Here is a 16,377-nt window from a genome sequence, read left to right as displayed (position 1 = left end):
CATCACTACTTTCTTGTGGACCACGGTCCTATCACAGGCCATACACTCATGGCACCCCAGCACACGTTATTGCTTATACGCAGCACCGCACTGCCACACTTCAGTCACACTTCACACGAATCTAGATGACACGACAGGAACGAAATGCTCCCGCTGAGGGCGCTCCTGCAATGACACTAGTGCCCCCCCTGAAACTGCTTACGTGGAACGTTAGAGGGCAGGGGGACAAAATTAAAAGAGGTCTGGTCCTCCAAACCATCAAACGCTATGGGCCTGAGTTAGTGATGCTTCAGGAAACACACATGGCAGAGACTACATGTAAAGCGCTTGACAGACGTGGTTATGCCATGGCAGTGCACGCGGAATTTACTACGGGGTCTAGGGGCACTGGAATATTACTTAAAAAGAACTCATCCTTTATGGTTGACAGCCGCAAGGCGGATGATAAGGGGCGGTTTGCGGCGATATCTGGCCAATGGGAGGGGAGGCCCCTCAATGTTGTATCTGTGTACATCCCCCCGGCTCTCCATTCTACAGCACTGCCTGCGCTTGGACAGTTTCTCCTTGACCTCCCTGAGGGTGATACGGTAATTGGGGGGGACTTCAATGCAATAACGGACCCCTTGTTGGACACCTTTCCCATGCGAGGCCGCCCGAGAGGGGCGACAGCGCTTCCTGGTTTTCTGAGCGCACTGGGCCTCACAGATGTTTGGCGTCAGTTGAACCCCACGGCGACTCAATACACGCATTACTCATCTACACATAACAGCCTTTCGCGCATTGATTATTTCTTCTTCTTAGGGATGGGAATGGGGTTGGTAGACAAACTGGAGATTCTGCCCAGAGGAATATCTGATCATTCCCCCATGTCCCTCCACCTTACTACCAAAGAGAAGAAGCGCGCCAGACTGTACCCGATATACCCCAACTATTTGTCGGTCCCTGGCATCAGGAAGAAACTCAAATTAGCCACGACACAATACTTTAGCGAAAATGTGGGATCGGTTTCCTCACCCTCGGTGCTGTGGGAGGCATATAAAACAGTCCTACGTGGAGTGGCCATAGCAGCAATCACAGGGCACAAAAGCGATTCCAGAAGGGAACTCGCAGAATTGGAGTTGGCACTTCACACTGCACACACCGCTCACATGTCGGACCCCACCCCTGACACCTTGCATACGCTGCAACTCCGACAGCAGCAACACCAGACTCACCTCACAGTGATCACTAAGGGGCATCTAGCAAACACCGCACACAGAATATACGACGTGGGGGACAAGGCTGGGAAGATGCTGGCCTGGTTGGACAAACGAGGCGGCACTACCAGAGGGATTCAGGGACTTTATACACATGACGGACAGCTACAGACACACCCTGAACAAATAGTGCGCACCCTAGCACGTCACTATCAGGAGGTATACACCCCGGTGCGGACCGTCACGGAACGGGAGGCGATGGCATCGCTCGAACACATTGCTATCCCTGTGCTTTCACAGGAAGCGCAACTAGACTTGGATTCGGACCTGACAGAGGACGAAATCCAGCTGACAATACAGACGTTGCAATCCGGCAAAGCCCTGGGGCCTAACGGGCTACCCATTGAATGGTACAAGGCGACAGCCTCCGTGTTGGCCAAACCCCTGCTGGATATGTATGCTGAAAGTGTGGAGAGGGCGGAACTCCCTCTTGATCAGCGCACGGCCACAATAGTGGCCATTCCTAAACCAGCCAAACCACCGAATGTGTGCACATCGTACCGACCCATTTCTTTGCTCAACGTTGAAGTGAAGATCCTGGCGAAACTTCTGGCCAATCGCCTGACACAACACCTACACGCCCTGATACACCCCGATCAGTCGGGTTTCATGCCCCATAGAAGCACGGCGATGAATCTGCGGAGGATACATGGGGTGTTGGCGCGGGCACATCTTCTCTCAGACCAGGCTGTAATTTTATCCCTAGACGCCAAAATGGCTTTCGACCTGGTGGAGTGGGAGTATCTGTTTGCTGTTCTTGCTAGAATGGGCTTCGGCCCGAAATATCTTGCATGGGTGCGGCTGTTATACGCATCACCGGTGGCACAAGTGGTTGCGAATGGACACACTTCGCCACCATTCCCACTGGGACGCGGAACTAGACAGGGATGTCCGCTCTCGCCCCTGCTCTTTGCTTTGGTATTAGAGCCATTGGCCATCCTGCTCAGAGCGACACCACTGTTTCGGGGCGTCACCTGGGAGGAAGGTTGGGAGGATAAAGTCTCCCTGTATGCGGATGACATGCTGATATATATGGTTAATCCTAACGTGGGGATCCCTGCCCTGTTGGCTCTGTGTGATGAGGACGGCAAGGCGTCAGGATACACCCTGAATTGGTCCAAATCGGTTATATACATACTTAAAGGCCCGGCCCCACTATTGCGGGACGACTGTCCCCTACAATTAGCGACCACCTCCTTTAAATACCTGGGTATTTACATCACTACTGACGCCGCGGAATTTCATAACGCAAACTTGCTGCCGCCTCTGGCACGCCTACGTACAGACGTTAAATACTGGGCTACTCTACCGCTGACCCTCCTTGGGCGCGCGGCACTATATAAGATGATGGCTCTCCCCAGATTTCTCTATATGCTTGAAAATACCCCCTATGTGGTGGCGCCGCGGTACTTCAAACAGGTCGCTGCGCTAATATCCAGCTTGCTGTGGAACAACGGCCCAGCCCGCATAGCGCATGATAAATTGGTAAAAAGCTGGTATGAAGGGGGGATCGCGTTGCCCAACCTCCAGTTGTACTACTGGGTGTCCCAGCTTAAGATAATTAATCAGTGGATCCACGTCCCGCGGGTAGACCCCGCGTACAAGGCGGATTGGTCACAGCTGGGGACGGACAGCATGCTTTCAGTGCTATACAATTTCCCACAAGTTAAGAACCTACTCGGACCGACGTTTCATACGGCAGCCTTATGGCATACAGCGCAGTCTCGGTTGGGTTGGAAGGGGAAACTCACCAAGATGACGCCACTGTGGGACACGAAAGCGCTGGGTAGCCTGAGATCCTGTAAAGGTTTTGCGCAATGGGACCACATTGGGATTTCCGTAGTTGGGGATCTGTGGGACAAAGACGGGGTGGTTACATTTTCACAACTCCAACAACAATATGGTATGAGTTCCACTGAAACATTTAGATATGTGCAGATCCGACACGCACTCCTACAGGCAATTCCACCTGACACCGCACTCCCAGAGTCGTCGCCATTGGAGGACAGACTGTTGACAGACTTTATGGAACAAGGGGCGACCTCTCTCACGTATAAAAAACTGGTCAACAACCTGCCAGACCCCACACAGAAACTTAGAGAGAGATGGATGGGGGAAATAGGCGAAGTGGATGATACGGAGTGGAACGAGGCGCTTGCGTCGCCAAGGGAAGTAGGCATTTCGGCTAGGTTCAGACTAGTGCAACTCAAGATATTACACCGCACATATTACACCAGAACACTTCTTCACAGAATACAGAGGGCAACACACCCCTTCTGCCTCAGGGGCTGCGGGGAGGAGGGAACTCTGCTCCACACGTTATGGGACTGCCCCCTAGTCCAGGACTTCTGGAAGCAAATTATGCGCACAATCTCCCAGGCTGTTGAAATCTCTGTCCTGCCTGAACCCTGTAAGTGCCTATTGAACATTTGGGACCCTACTGACCTGGGCAGGTATAGCCAGCTGTGGGTCACACTGGCGGTGACAGTGGCCAAGAGGGACATTGCGCAGAAGTGGGGTGCCCCGGAACTACCTACGGTAGCTGGATGGGTCAGAAATGTGGACCTCCTCATGGTGAAGGAAAGAGCGGTATACCTGCTGCGGGCCTGCCCGCGTAAGTGGAATAAGGTGTGGACGCCCTGGAATAAGTACAGGGGAGAACCGTGTGAACCCCTACCGGAACATGAGGACTTGGACTCAGAGGAGGAGGAGGATTAGTAAGGGTGGGCACTCATATTGTCTCGGGTTGATGATGGGGTGGTGCGGGTATGTGGTGTTATCTTTGATATGGTGCTATACATGTGTACTGGCTAACAAATGAATATGGGCAGGAATGGCCATCTGCCGAGTGATGACCTACGTTGGGTTTTAATGTTTTTCTCTCCTTTTTTATTGTAAGTTAAATCTGCCACGAATAGATTATTATACCGAATCCGGACGGACATTGTAAGGACACCTGACTAGGGTGTGAAGGGGTGATGAAGGCAGAGAGTCTTAGTAGATTATGGTTCATAAGTGTGCATAATAGAAGGATAATAATACTATGTAAGAATGTGATTTGATGCATATGATTTTATTGCTGATTCACCACATTGATGTGACGAAGGGTCCTGAACGTAATACTGTTTCTGTAATTTTTGAATTTCTGAAAAATAAAGATTTAAAAAAAAAAAAAAGACGAACAGGTTACTTCCTACACATGAAATAATTAAACGCCTGGTTATCTATTGATAATCATGACAACTCTTTGTGAAATTTTTTATTCTTTCTATTTTGTTGATGACCTACAGAGATCTGTTTTGGTTTATCGATCATATCCAGTTAGATGAATATTTCGCTGATGCCCCTAAGAATATCAGATAGCATTCTGCAGTCACTGTGTCCTCGATGTCCCATCTTTTTCGGGCCTCATCCTCGCACTATGTAGCCTGAGTTTCTTCTCCTTTGCATGGCCCAGTGTTTTTACCCTGAGATGTAGTGGTTTTTTTGGTCTTCAAATGTGAGCCTAGCGGCGATGACTCTAATTTCCTTAAAGTATGGCTGCTCCCCTTGGCTACAGCTGCAGCAGACTCAAGCTTGGAAGAAAGCTTGCAGTGCTGCACCGGCTCGGGATGTGGCGAAAGCACTCCTCCACCCGCTTGGCCGCACAGTGCAGCAGCGACCTGGGAAGCTACGGGCTGTGTGGGTAGGCGGCAACGAGGAAGAGCTGGCCAGAGGCCTGCGGTGCGGCACAGAGTATGGCCGCGAACAGAGGCGCTTGAAAGGGGCGGCGGTAGCTCCCCCATGGAGAGTCCTGGACACAACTGAGGAGGATTGACCGGCCTAAAGAAAAGACATTTTTTTTTTTAAAGAGCGTGCGCTGAAAATGACATAAGTAATTAATAGAGTTGGGGGACTTGCCCAGGTAGTGACGAATCCTCATGTGAATTTTCCCTACCCGGGGGTTGGCTCGCCCCATGGGACACCTCCTGGGTGTGGCTGATTCTCTTATTGTGACTTTAGGGCTCCGGGCACTCTCCCACTGTAAATGCAGTATGAGAGTGTGTGCAACCTTACTACACACGTTAGAAGGTGGTGCTTACCTGCTGGTTCTAAACATAGGTCATGTCTGCCATTGCCGGCCTATGTGTGCGCACTCGCACCTATGGTGGTTGGAAAACGGAGTCCAGCCTGCCACTGCAGGATGGTGTGTGCATTGCACCAATGAGGGTTAAAACCTGAGGCCACCTACAACTAATGATTCTAAACACAGGTAAGGCCTGCCAGTGCACACTAGCACCTATGGTGTTTAAACAAGGATCCTGCCTGACATTGCGGGCCGGTGTGCACACTTGCACCTAGGATGTTTTAATAGATGTGGTTGGCCTGCCATGGAGTTTCTAAACATGTGTCCAGCTTGCCATTGCAGGTCTGAGTTGGCACAAGTGAGCTTCGGCTCAGGCTGGCACTTTTAAATCACTAGCCATCTTGAGAGGACCTTTCATTATAACAAGAGCACCCCGACGGTACGTCTTAAGGGGTGAGCGAGTGGTATGTGAAAGGCAGGTCAGGTACACATGTGGTCCTGGCAGATAGTGAGGAATACATATGTGCGTTTACACTACCTATGAGGGTTGCTCTTTCCATAGGCTAACATGAGGGAATGGTTGAAATTATTTCAAGCTGCAACAGTGGATTGCAGTGGAGCAGCCTCATAGTGTTTCCTATCACTGGATTCGCTGTGACAAACGCTTGCCAGTGGTAAAGGTGGTTTTACCAGGATTACTGTGAGCATTTCTACGCTCTAAAACTCTATGTGTGCCTTTTGTGCTTAGCTCCTGCCCACACTGGAGGCTAGGCAGGAAAATCTGGGCATTTCCCAATGAAAGCTATAAAACAATGGGCATTCAATTGGGACGACGACACTCTGCAATTTACAGGCCTGGCTGGCTAGATTGGAGGAAGGGGTGTGGACACTTGGCCTCTGGAGCCAATAAAGATTAAGATCTGCATTCCACAGCCTCATGGGCGATAGCACTGAAATTTAGGGGAGACATCTGTGGTTCAAAAAGAGACCCTTTAAACCACCCCCAATTTCAAAGGCACACTGCAGAATAACTTTCTGATAGATACATCTGCCGTGTGGATTCCTCACCTTGTGAATATCCCCCTTGCGTCAGCAACGTTCGGAATTTTTTCTTCGTAGCACGCCGGCGTGGACGACGTCATAAGAGCACGGCATCGCGCGCGACTCCGTCTGACGTCACCGACTCCTTATTAGGCCCACGTCGGCGTGATGACGTCAGTTCCCTTTTTTCCGCGTCTCCGACGCTAACGGTTTTCGGGATCTTCTCGATACTTAGTATCTGGCTATTATTTAATCTTTACTGTTTCTCCTTTGCAATTTGTTTCTTCATCGAGGATGTCGTCGAGGAAGACAGGATTTAAACAATGTGGGTCTTGTGCCCGCATGATGTCAATCACCGACCCACATAGCGATTGTTTGTGGTGTCTGGGTTCAGACCACGACGTCAAGAACTGTCGATCTTGTTTTAAGATGAACCCAAAGGCGCTTCGAGAGCGTGAAGCAAAACTACTTCTCGCGAAGGTAAAGGGAAGAGATGCTGGGAGATCTTCAAGGTCGACGTCGAGACGCTCGAGATCGAAACAAAAGTCTCGATCGAAGTCGAGGTCGGCGTCGAGGTCCAGAGCGGAGTCGAGATCCAAAGCGAGGTCGAGGTCCAGAGAGAGATCAAGATCGAGATCGAAGTCGACTTCGGGTCACGCTTCGAGCTCCTCGAAGAGAAAGCACAAGAGGAGGAAGCACAGCTCAAAGCATCATTCGGAGAAGGAATCTTCAGATTCGAAGAAGAAGTCTCACAAACACCATAAGGACTTCGTTTCTCCTTCTCCTGCTCAGTCCATCGGAGGTTCCCCGACTCCGGATCCGGTATCTTTACATTCTTCGGAACATGAGGAAGAAGAAGAGGTAGTTCCTAAAACTCCGACTCCGATGGAGACTCCTGTGGACCAAGAGGGTCAGAATGAACCTGTGTCGGATCGACCTCCTTTAGAGCATCCGGTAGGTTCGTACCCTCCCTTTCCTGGTCCTGGTCAGGACCCCTCGCATTTTCTCAATGCGATGTTTGGGGTGTATTCCAGAGCGATGTACCCCACTGGAGCACCTGTTGGTCCCATGGGTCCATTATCATACAATTTGGGCATTCCTCAGTCGTACGCCCCAGCTCCATTTATGCCTTTTATGCCGGCGCCTCTTACACCTTGGCTCGGTACGGCACCACCGAGGTCTTCGACTCCGCATGCGGCTTCGCCGACTCCGGATCGACCTCGTAGTTTGGATCGAAGTTCCACACCTGTCCGTGAGTCTCGTCCTCCGGTTGCCCCGACTCCTCGCTCGACGTCGAATCCGGCTCCGTCAGAGTCGTTACCGAATCCGTCGACTTCGATTCGAATAGAGTGGTCGAGACGAAGGGCTCAGCGTCTTCTGGAAGAAAAGGGAGATGAAGATTCAGATGTGGAAGAGGGTGAACTTCTTGATCATGATGATGACTTTGAAGACCTACGTGATGCTAGTGGTCTGGAGCTCTCTCCTGAGTGGGGTTTACCTTCAGCTTCTGATGCTCCTTCTAGGGACGTGGCACCCTATCACGTCGTTATTAGGAAGGCTGCAGATCTTCTCAACTTGAAACTGCCCACGGTTGAGTACAAGCCCAACATACTTACTGAAGTTTTGCACTCTCCCTCTTCTATTGTTGAACCTACGTTACTGTTCACTGATGACTTATCAGATCCAATAAAAGAGATCTGCAAGAGACCATTATCTGCTCCTGCGGTTTCAAGATCTGTTGCAAGGCGCTACAGGGTGGCTCCTGGTGACCCTGAGTTTCTTTCTTCGCACCCCTCTCCTGAAAGTCTTGTAGTGCAGGCGGCATGTTCTAACAGGGCTGCAGGCTCTTTCCCTCAAGTGCCAGCGGACAAAGACTCAAAAAAGTTGGATCAGTCTGCAAAGAAGACTTTCTCTTCAGGGAACATGGCTCTTAAATCCACTAATGCTACTTGTCTTTTAGGAAGATATGTCCATGCATTGATGGATTCTGTGAAGCAGTTATCATCTAAGCTTCCTGAGGAGGATAGAAAGAACTTTAATGAGGTGGTCTCAGACACTCAGGCTGCTGCACGCATGGTTATTCAGAGTGGCATGGACACGGTTGATTCTGTTGCCAGGATTATGGGCTCTTCTATTGCGACCAGGAGGGCCGCGTGGTTAAAATCCTCTGATTTCTCTGCGGATGTGCAATCTACGTTGCTGGACTTGCCTTTTGAAGGGACTGGCCTTTTTGGTAAAAGAGCGGATGTCGCCTTGGAAAGGTTTAAAGATAGCCGTGCTACTGCAAGATCCTTGGGTCTCCAGATGAGAGGGTCGACAACTAGAAAGTTTAGAGGCTTTGGTAGATCCTCTTTTCGTCCCTTCAGACAAGGCCAACAACAACAGCAGAACCCTCTGTATAAGTCCTATAGAGGTAGACAGAAGGGTCGTGGACGTGGGCGTCAAATCTCCTCTTCTTCCACTTCCTCCAATAATACCCAACCCCCACCCGCATCAGCAAAGCAGCCCTGGATCCACCATTCTGGATCATGTGGGGCCAGTAGGGGGTCGGCTTACTCATTTTCTACGAGATTGGGAATCGGTTACATCAGATCTTTGGGTTCTCAATCTCGTGGAAAATGGGTATGCACTTCCCTTTCAGGAGTTCCCTCCCAATTACCCTCCTTGCCAAGGTTATTGTTCGGAGGACCACCTGCTGCTCCTGCAGGAAGAAGTCCTGGCTCTGTTCCGAAAGGGTGCAATAGAGGTGGTTCCAGAGCAGGAGAGGGGTCAAGGGTGCTACTCCCGGTATTTCTTGATACCCAAGAAGGATGGCAGGCTTCGGCCAATCCTGGATCTCAGGATTTTGAACCTCTATCTCAAACTGCTCACCCTTGCTCAGGTTCTTCAAGCGCTGATGGAAGAAGACTGGATGGTGTCGATCGACTTGCAGGATGCGTATTTTCACATCCCCATTCTGAAGTCGCACAGAAAGTATCTCCGTTTTACGGTGGGATCGCAGCACTACCAATTTGCGGTCCTTCCGTTTGGGCTTACTACTGCGCCTCGAGTTTTCACCAAGGTGATGGCAGTGGTGGCTGCGCATCTCAGGAGATCGGGGATACCTGTGTTCCCCTATCTGGACGACTGGCTGATCAAAGCGGAGTCGCCGGAGAAGGTGCTCCATCATCTGCAGGAGACAACTCAGTTGTTGCACAGGTTGGGTTTTTCGATCAATGTACCCAAGTCTCACCTGGTGCCCTCCCAGCGCAACCTGTTCATAGGTGCGGTACTGGACACTACTGTATGTCGTGCATTCCCTCCACCTCAAAGGATTCACGACATACAGGAGATGATTCCTTTATTCTACAATGGAGCGGTTGTTCCAGTCCTGAAGGTCCTTCGTCTGCTCGGTCTGATGGCTTCTTGCATTCTGTTGGTCAGTCATGCACGCTGGCACATGAGGGCACTCCAGTGGTGCCTCCGCAGGCAGTGGTATCAACACAACGGAGATCTCAGGGAGTCAGTGAGGATCTCCAGAGAAGCTGCGGCGGATCTGTCTTGGTGGGGCGTGGAAGGCAATCTGTCTCAAGGAAAGCCTTTTCAACTGCCTCCATCAGTGGCCACAGTGATAACGGATGCATCCACTCTCGGGTGGGGTGCTCATCTGGGGGACCTGGAGGTCAAGGGCCTTTGGTCTCCAGAAGAAAGGTTGCTTCACATCAACCTTCTGGAATTACGGGCGATACGTTTGGCGCTGAAGGCCTTCCTCCCTTCCCTTCGCGGTCAGTCGGTTCAAGTCCTGATGGACAACACGACCGCGATGTGGTACATCAGCAAGCAGGGAGGAGTAGGGTCGCAGTGTCTCTGCAGAGAGGCTCTGCGTCTCTGGTCCTGGGTTCAGGACCATCAGATTTGTCTGATGGCAAATCATCTGGCCGGGGTTCTGAACATTCGTGCAGACAGTCTCAGTCGGCAGTTCTCTGCCGACCACGAGTGGAGGCTTCACCCGGAGGTGGTTCACGACATCTTTCAGATGTGGGGGACTCCTCGGGTGGACCTGTTCGCCACTCGCGAGAATGCTCACTGCCCGTCATTCTGCAGTCTCCAGTATCCGTTGCAAGGAGCCTTGGGGGACGCGTTTCAGTTGAGTTGGAGAAATCAACTCCTTTACGCGTTTCCTCCCATACCCTTGATTCCTCGGGTTCTGAGGAAGATTCGCCAAGACCGGGCCCAAGTCATATTGATCGCCCCGGATTGGCCAAGAAGGGTGTGGTACACAGACCTTCTCCACCTCTCCTCTCACCCACCGCTCCGTCTCCCTCACAGGGCAGACCTCCTCTCTCAGATGGAGGGGCAGGTTCTACACCCCCACCTCCAGACATTACACCTTCATGCCTGGAGATTGAACGGGGCCACTGGAGTTCTTTTTCTCTCCCTCACGATGTGGTGGATGTCATTCTTTCTGCCAGGCGTGACACCACTAAGTCCATTTATTCCTATAGGTGGTCTAAATTTGTTTCTTGGTGCAGGGAGAAGGATGTTGACCCTTTGAAGGCTCATTTATCTGTCATTTTACAATTTGCTCTTTCTCTGGCGCAGCAAGGTTTTGCTGTGGCCACGGTCAAGGGGTATCTTTCGGCCTTATCGGCATTTCTCTGTTTGCCGGATCAGCCCTCTCTTTTTAAATCTCCGGTGGTTTTAAGGTTTTTGAGGGGTCTAACAAATATGTTCCCTCCTACTCCTTTTGTTGTTCCTCATTGGGATTTGAATCTTGTGCTGACCTTCTTAATGGGTTCTCCCTTTGAACCCTTGCACAAGTGTCCATTGAGGTTTCTTTCTTTTAAAACGATCTTCCTCGTTGCAATCACCTCGGCAAGGAGGGTAAGTGAGCTTCAGGCTCTTAGTTCCAAGCCCCCATTCCTGACCATTCACGCTGAAAGGATGGTTCTCAGGACCAGGGCTGCTTTTCTGCCTAGGGTGGTTACTCCCTTCCATCTTGGACAGTCCATTACCCTTCCTACCTTCTATCCTCCCCCTCACCCTTCTAAGGAGGAAGAGAGACTGCACCGTCTGGACCCTAAGAGGGCGGTGTCTTTCTATCTGGACAGGACTAAGGACTTCCGGGTGGACGACCAGCTGTTTGTTGGTTTTGCTGGCTGTCGGAAGGGCAGAGCGGTGCACAAGCGCACACTTTCCAGGTGGATAATCCTGTGCATCAAGATCTGCTACTCCCTTGCGGGTAAGGACCCTCCTGAGGGTATTAGAGCACATTCAACTAGAGCAAAGTCTGCAACATCTGCTTTGCCTAGAGGTGTACCTGTTGAGGACATTTGCAGAGCCGCGACTTGGGCCTCCCTCCACACTTTCGCAAAGCACTACTGCTTGGATACCGAGGTGAGGAGGGACGGCCACTTCGCGCGCTCTGTTCTCCAAGATTTCCTGGTATAGCAGAGTGGTCACCCTCCTCCGGGAGTGGGGACTGCTGTGGGACTCTATTCACAAGGTGAGGAATCCACACGGCAGATGTATCTATCAGAAGAACAAGTTACTTACCTTCGGTAACGCTTTTTCTGGTAGATACTATATCTGCCTGTGGATTCCTCACATGCCCACCCGCCTCCCCGTTGTCAACTCTGCTATACCTGGTTTTATTGTTTGTATATATTTTGGGTTTTGATACCTTTGCTATGCACTGTGTGCTATGATGGTTTGTATGTACTGTGTACATTGTATATATGCATATTTGCTGTCGTTGGTCCGTCCGTGTGCCTCGAAGGCACGGAAAAAAGGGCCAAACTGACGTCATCACGCCGACGTGGGCCTAATAAGGAGTCGGTGACGTCAGACGGAGTCGCGCGCGATGCCGTGCTCTTATGACGTCGTCCACGCCGGCGTGCTACGAAGAAAAAATTCCGAACGTTGCTGACGCAAGGGGGATATTCACAAGGTGAGGAATCCACAGGCAGATATAGTATCTACCAGAAAAAGCGTTACCGAAGGTAAGTAACTTGTTCATTGGTGCCATACTTCAGCACGGCAGAGATACACTTGTGGGGATGTCGGACCGGAGCACCTGGAACTGCATGGTGCACAATGCCAGACGAATCTGTGGTGCACAAGGAGGATTACTGCCATTGAAAGGGACTGTGTGTCCTTCCTGAATAGTGGTACAAAAGGGGGTGGTGATGGACGGAGAATCTGAATCAATCAAACACTCACACCCAGTCAAAAGATCTGGGCTTAATCCATCACCGTTCTTTAGCCCACTCTGCCACCCCAGTTCAGACATGGCCATATGCAAATCAGTCTGACCCTGTGCCTCATGGGAACAGTCCAGCCGAACTGCCAAGCCATGTCTTCCCTGGACCGGAAACAAGCTTCCGAGGACCGGTTTCTGGCATTCCAGCCATCTTCAGCCCGGCTCACAAAAGATCTGGGCTTAATCATGAATAGTGGCTAGTCTGGGCTGACAACCTGCTGCTGTGTGGTACCCTGAAGTATTATCTCCAAGGGTTTGTTAGCTTGCCCCCTGTTCTTTATGAGGTCTCAGGGGCAAAGATCTCCTACGAGGACCCGCAGCGTCTTGTGAAACCAGGAGAGCAGTGCCCACATCATCCAACTGGTAGCGCGGCGTGAGAGTGGAACTAAGAATTGTGCCTGGAGACCAGATTGCTGGGTTCAGAACCCCCGAAATCAGGCCAGCACCTAAGGGTGTTGACACTGCATCATGGGGACATTGGCATGTATAAGCGTATTGTTGGAGGCAAGTTGATTCACCGGTTGCGGGATCCAGTAAGGCCGGCTTCGATGATCGTGCCACATCTCTTTTATACGACACGCCAAATGCATGCTCACTGTGTACAATGTCCAATTCAAAGGTTGCAGCTCTCAGTAGTGGGGGAGTAAACGTAGTAGTACCTCATTCTACCTTGTGAAGCACTGCTGAACTTGCTCCTGTGTGTGACCGGAATTGCCTGGTGCCCCCGGTATCAACACCTACCAGGCTTGGTGTCCCATTTCCAGGGAGGCACAGATTTTGCAACTCATTGCTGCGTGTGACCGGAACTGTCTTGTGCGACCCGTAACAGCATGCACCAGACATTGGGCCTGGATTGCAAGCAACTCTGATCAGCGTGAACCTGACGGGGTTCCGCCTTCTTCCAAGAGGCCCCCCTGCTTCATTCTCCATTCAGTTGTTCCCTGTTTGGTCCTCAGCTCAGCAGGCAACTGCCCTCTCCTCACTGGCGCCCCCCCACCACCACCCTGACAACGTTGTTTTGCCTGGTAGTTTTGTCCAGCTCAGGTCTGGGTGGTGAGAATGACTGACTGGGCGGGAAGAGCATTTTCGAGAATGATCGGATGAGGGTCAAGAGATTGTGCTGTGCAGAACTGGGCTGGTGCCAGAAGGCCCTTGTGGAACCCTTTGGTGTGACAGACTATTGCCCTCAGCCTGGGTCTGCTCCATATCCGGTGGGTGAACGTCCCGAGAGGTGGCCAATCCCCAATTTACGTCTACCTCCTAATTAGTCCTGCTACCTACCCCCACCTGCTTCCCTGGGACCCTGACTGCATGTGACTTTGGCAGTATCCGGCCTAGTGTCCAGGGCGGAGGACGGGTTATCACCACTCTATGGGTGTAGGATCGGTGGGGTGAGTTGGAGGGTGGCTTTCGGCCACAGGGTCTGCAGTGTGTTATCAATTGACCTGCTGAGTATCAGTGCACTGTATTAGGGTGCTGAGTGCGTATATGTGCAAGCATGTTCCGTACAGACCTGCCTGCTACCCATTGCACCAAGATTTCTTGCCAGCATAGCATTGAGTTTGACATTGGTTTTACCCACGCGACTTCAGCCTGCGGTACTGCTAATAAGTGTTGTAATTTGTTGGATGTACATATTTCTGATATCGCTGGGACCCCAAGGTTCATCCTAAAACTGTGTGATATTGAAATATAAAAATTGATATGGTGGGTTGAGGGTGGACATCATGTTGCGCCGCATAAGGGTGCTGGTGAGGGAAGGGGGAATGGAGATTATGATCTTGCCAAAGTTTGCATATTAGTGATGTCATCTTAACACGGTTAGGCCTAGTACTGCTTGTAATAATTCCAAGCATAATTTATGCCCAGAAATACATGTTGTTCATGTTGTGTTGATTATATGTTTGTGAGGAATGCAAACATTATTTAAATACATCCATTGTGAAGTAGCTTTGTGACGCTCAGTTTATTTATCGTGCGTGAGTGCTGTGCAAATGCTTTACACATTGCCTCTGTGATAAGCCTGACCGTACAGTGCTAAGCTACCCATTGGTGAGCACAGGTTATAAAGTGTGTGTAATCACCCTCCCATTCCCACAACGGTATTGGTAGGTTATGCCTTGCTATGGTATTGCCTCAGCCAATCAGAAAGTGCCAGTTCTAACAATTACAAACTAAAATACTGCTAGTTAGCACACTGTTATGACCTTTTTTCATGTGATGGGATATCAGATGGTTAGAGCAATGAAATAATGACACATTCAGTAATCCCAACACTCATCTATCGAAGAGGGAAGATGGACAGTTGAGGAAAACATGTAATACAATTTGTATAAAAAAAAGTAAATATTAGAAATCCAGGCCATTACTCGCACTGTATAGCAAACAGCATGGTACATCTTACACGTATATATCTTGCCATTAATTTAGCTACAAGAATGACATTCTACACATAATCCCATTAAAGCAGTTACTTTTTTGTATTTAGAGCTATTATATGGATTATGTACACTGCTCTTCCCTTAGCCAGGTTATGCTTAAAAAAAATGGGGATTCATTTTCTGACCAAAGTTCACACTTTATGGCTACTAAGAAATGTCAACTAGGTTAACATGCACTTCAGTACACTACTATCTAGCCCTGCAAAGTGGAAAATGACTCTCCATTGGTGAGCAAATGTTTTAACACACAAAGCACATTTAACAACTTAATTTAGATTACACATTTACGATTTCTGTAAGGAGAATTATAAGCTACTTACAAAGGATAGACAGCTTCCTGAGTGCAGTGCACGGTGGTGATGTAATCAGGACTTGGATTGTAGAGCATCGTATACCAATCGGACAACATCTTTACTCTGCAGGATTGAATATACAGCCGCCCCACTGGATGACTGACAAGCAAAGTGACTATGGCAGCGACACTACATTCAAATAAAGCAGTGGCATGCTGGAACAATGCACTGGAACTGCAGGCGAAAAGAAAATAGGATTATGAATTAAGCAAATACTCGCCTCAAATAAAGTGTACATGTGTGTGGGGTTTGGGGGAGGTACAACTGGATTTACATGTCACAATGCAAACAAAATAATATACTGTCGCAAAATGTCAGATAAAGTTGGATACATCTGAATGAAATTTTAATTTTCTTTCAACTGACATTTGTTCGGTCTTTGGCTGTTATCACACCTAATGTGACACCATTTATACAGGTTCTAATTCAATACTCAGCATTATTTTATTCACCATCACCCATTTACTTGAAAATGGGGCCTGGGATGGACAAATCTGAAGCAGACGATAGAAGGGCAGAAATATCAAATGTCATGGAACACTTTCCGGTGGCACTCATTTGGCTGTTTGCCGACACTTAAAGAGGTGTACCAGAGAATTATATATTCTGGGAAAAACTGCAAAGGCAATCTCATCTCAGGACCTTTTATCAAAGCAGATATTTCTCTGAAATGACTGTGCGTCTATGTCCCTTTTCAAGGGTCTGTAGGGGCTGCCTACGTCTGTAACATTTACTCCACTGAAACAACTGATAATCTGATTGTATTCATGAGAGGAATAAGCCAAATAACAGATCTAATGCAAGGTTATTTCAAATTGATTACATCCCCATACCATTTAAGCTGTGTGTTGCTAGTACGCATGCTGTTAAAACATTTATAGGAAGGCAAAAATTAAAACTTTGTACATGGTGATTAACGTCCATCAAGTCATTCTCATTTCTGACTGGAATCAGTGTTGGGGTCAATTTTGATTGGTAA

General features: G+C 49.6%; 1 protein-coding gene across 2 annotated transcripts in view; it reads right to left on the bottom strand.

The window, feature by feature from the left end:
* The window catches only part of JKAMP (JNK1/MAPK8 associated membrane protein), a 59,424-nt gene that overhangs the window by 31,514 nt on the left and 11,533 nt on the right, over window positions 1–16,377 (bottom strand). For both annotated transcript variants that reach the window (XM_078660613.1, XM_078660612.1), the window contains one exon: window positions 15,366–15,572. In XM_078660613.1, the coding sequence (XP_078516739.1) occupies window positions 15,366–15,572 (207 nt within the window). The remainder of the gene's footprint in view (window positions 1–15,365; window positions 15,573–16,377) is intronic.

Source organism: Lissotriton helveticus, chromosome 9, assembly GCF_964261635.1.
Source record: "Lissotriton helveticus chromosome 9, aLisHel1.1, whole genome shotgun sequence".
In the NCBI taxonomy this organism is placed as follows: Eukaryota; Metazoa; Chordata; class Amphibia; order Caudata; family Salamandridae; genus Lissotriton; species Lissotriton helveticus.
The sequence above is the reverse complement of the archived record's forward strand: the minus strand, read 5'-3'. Positions and strand labels throughout refer to the sequence as shown.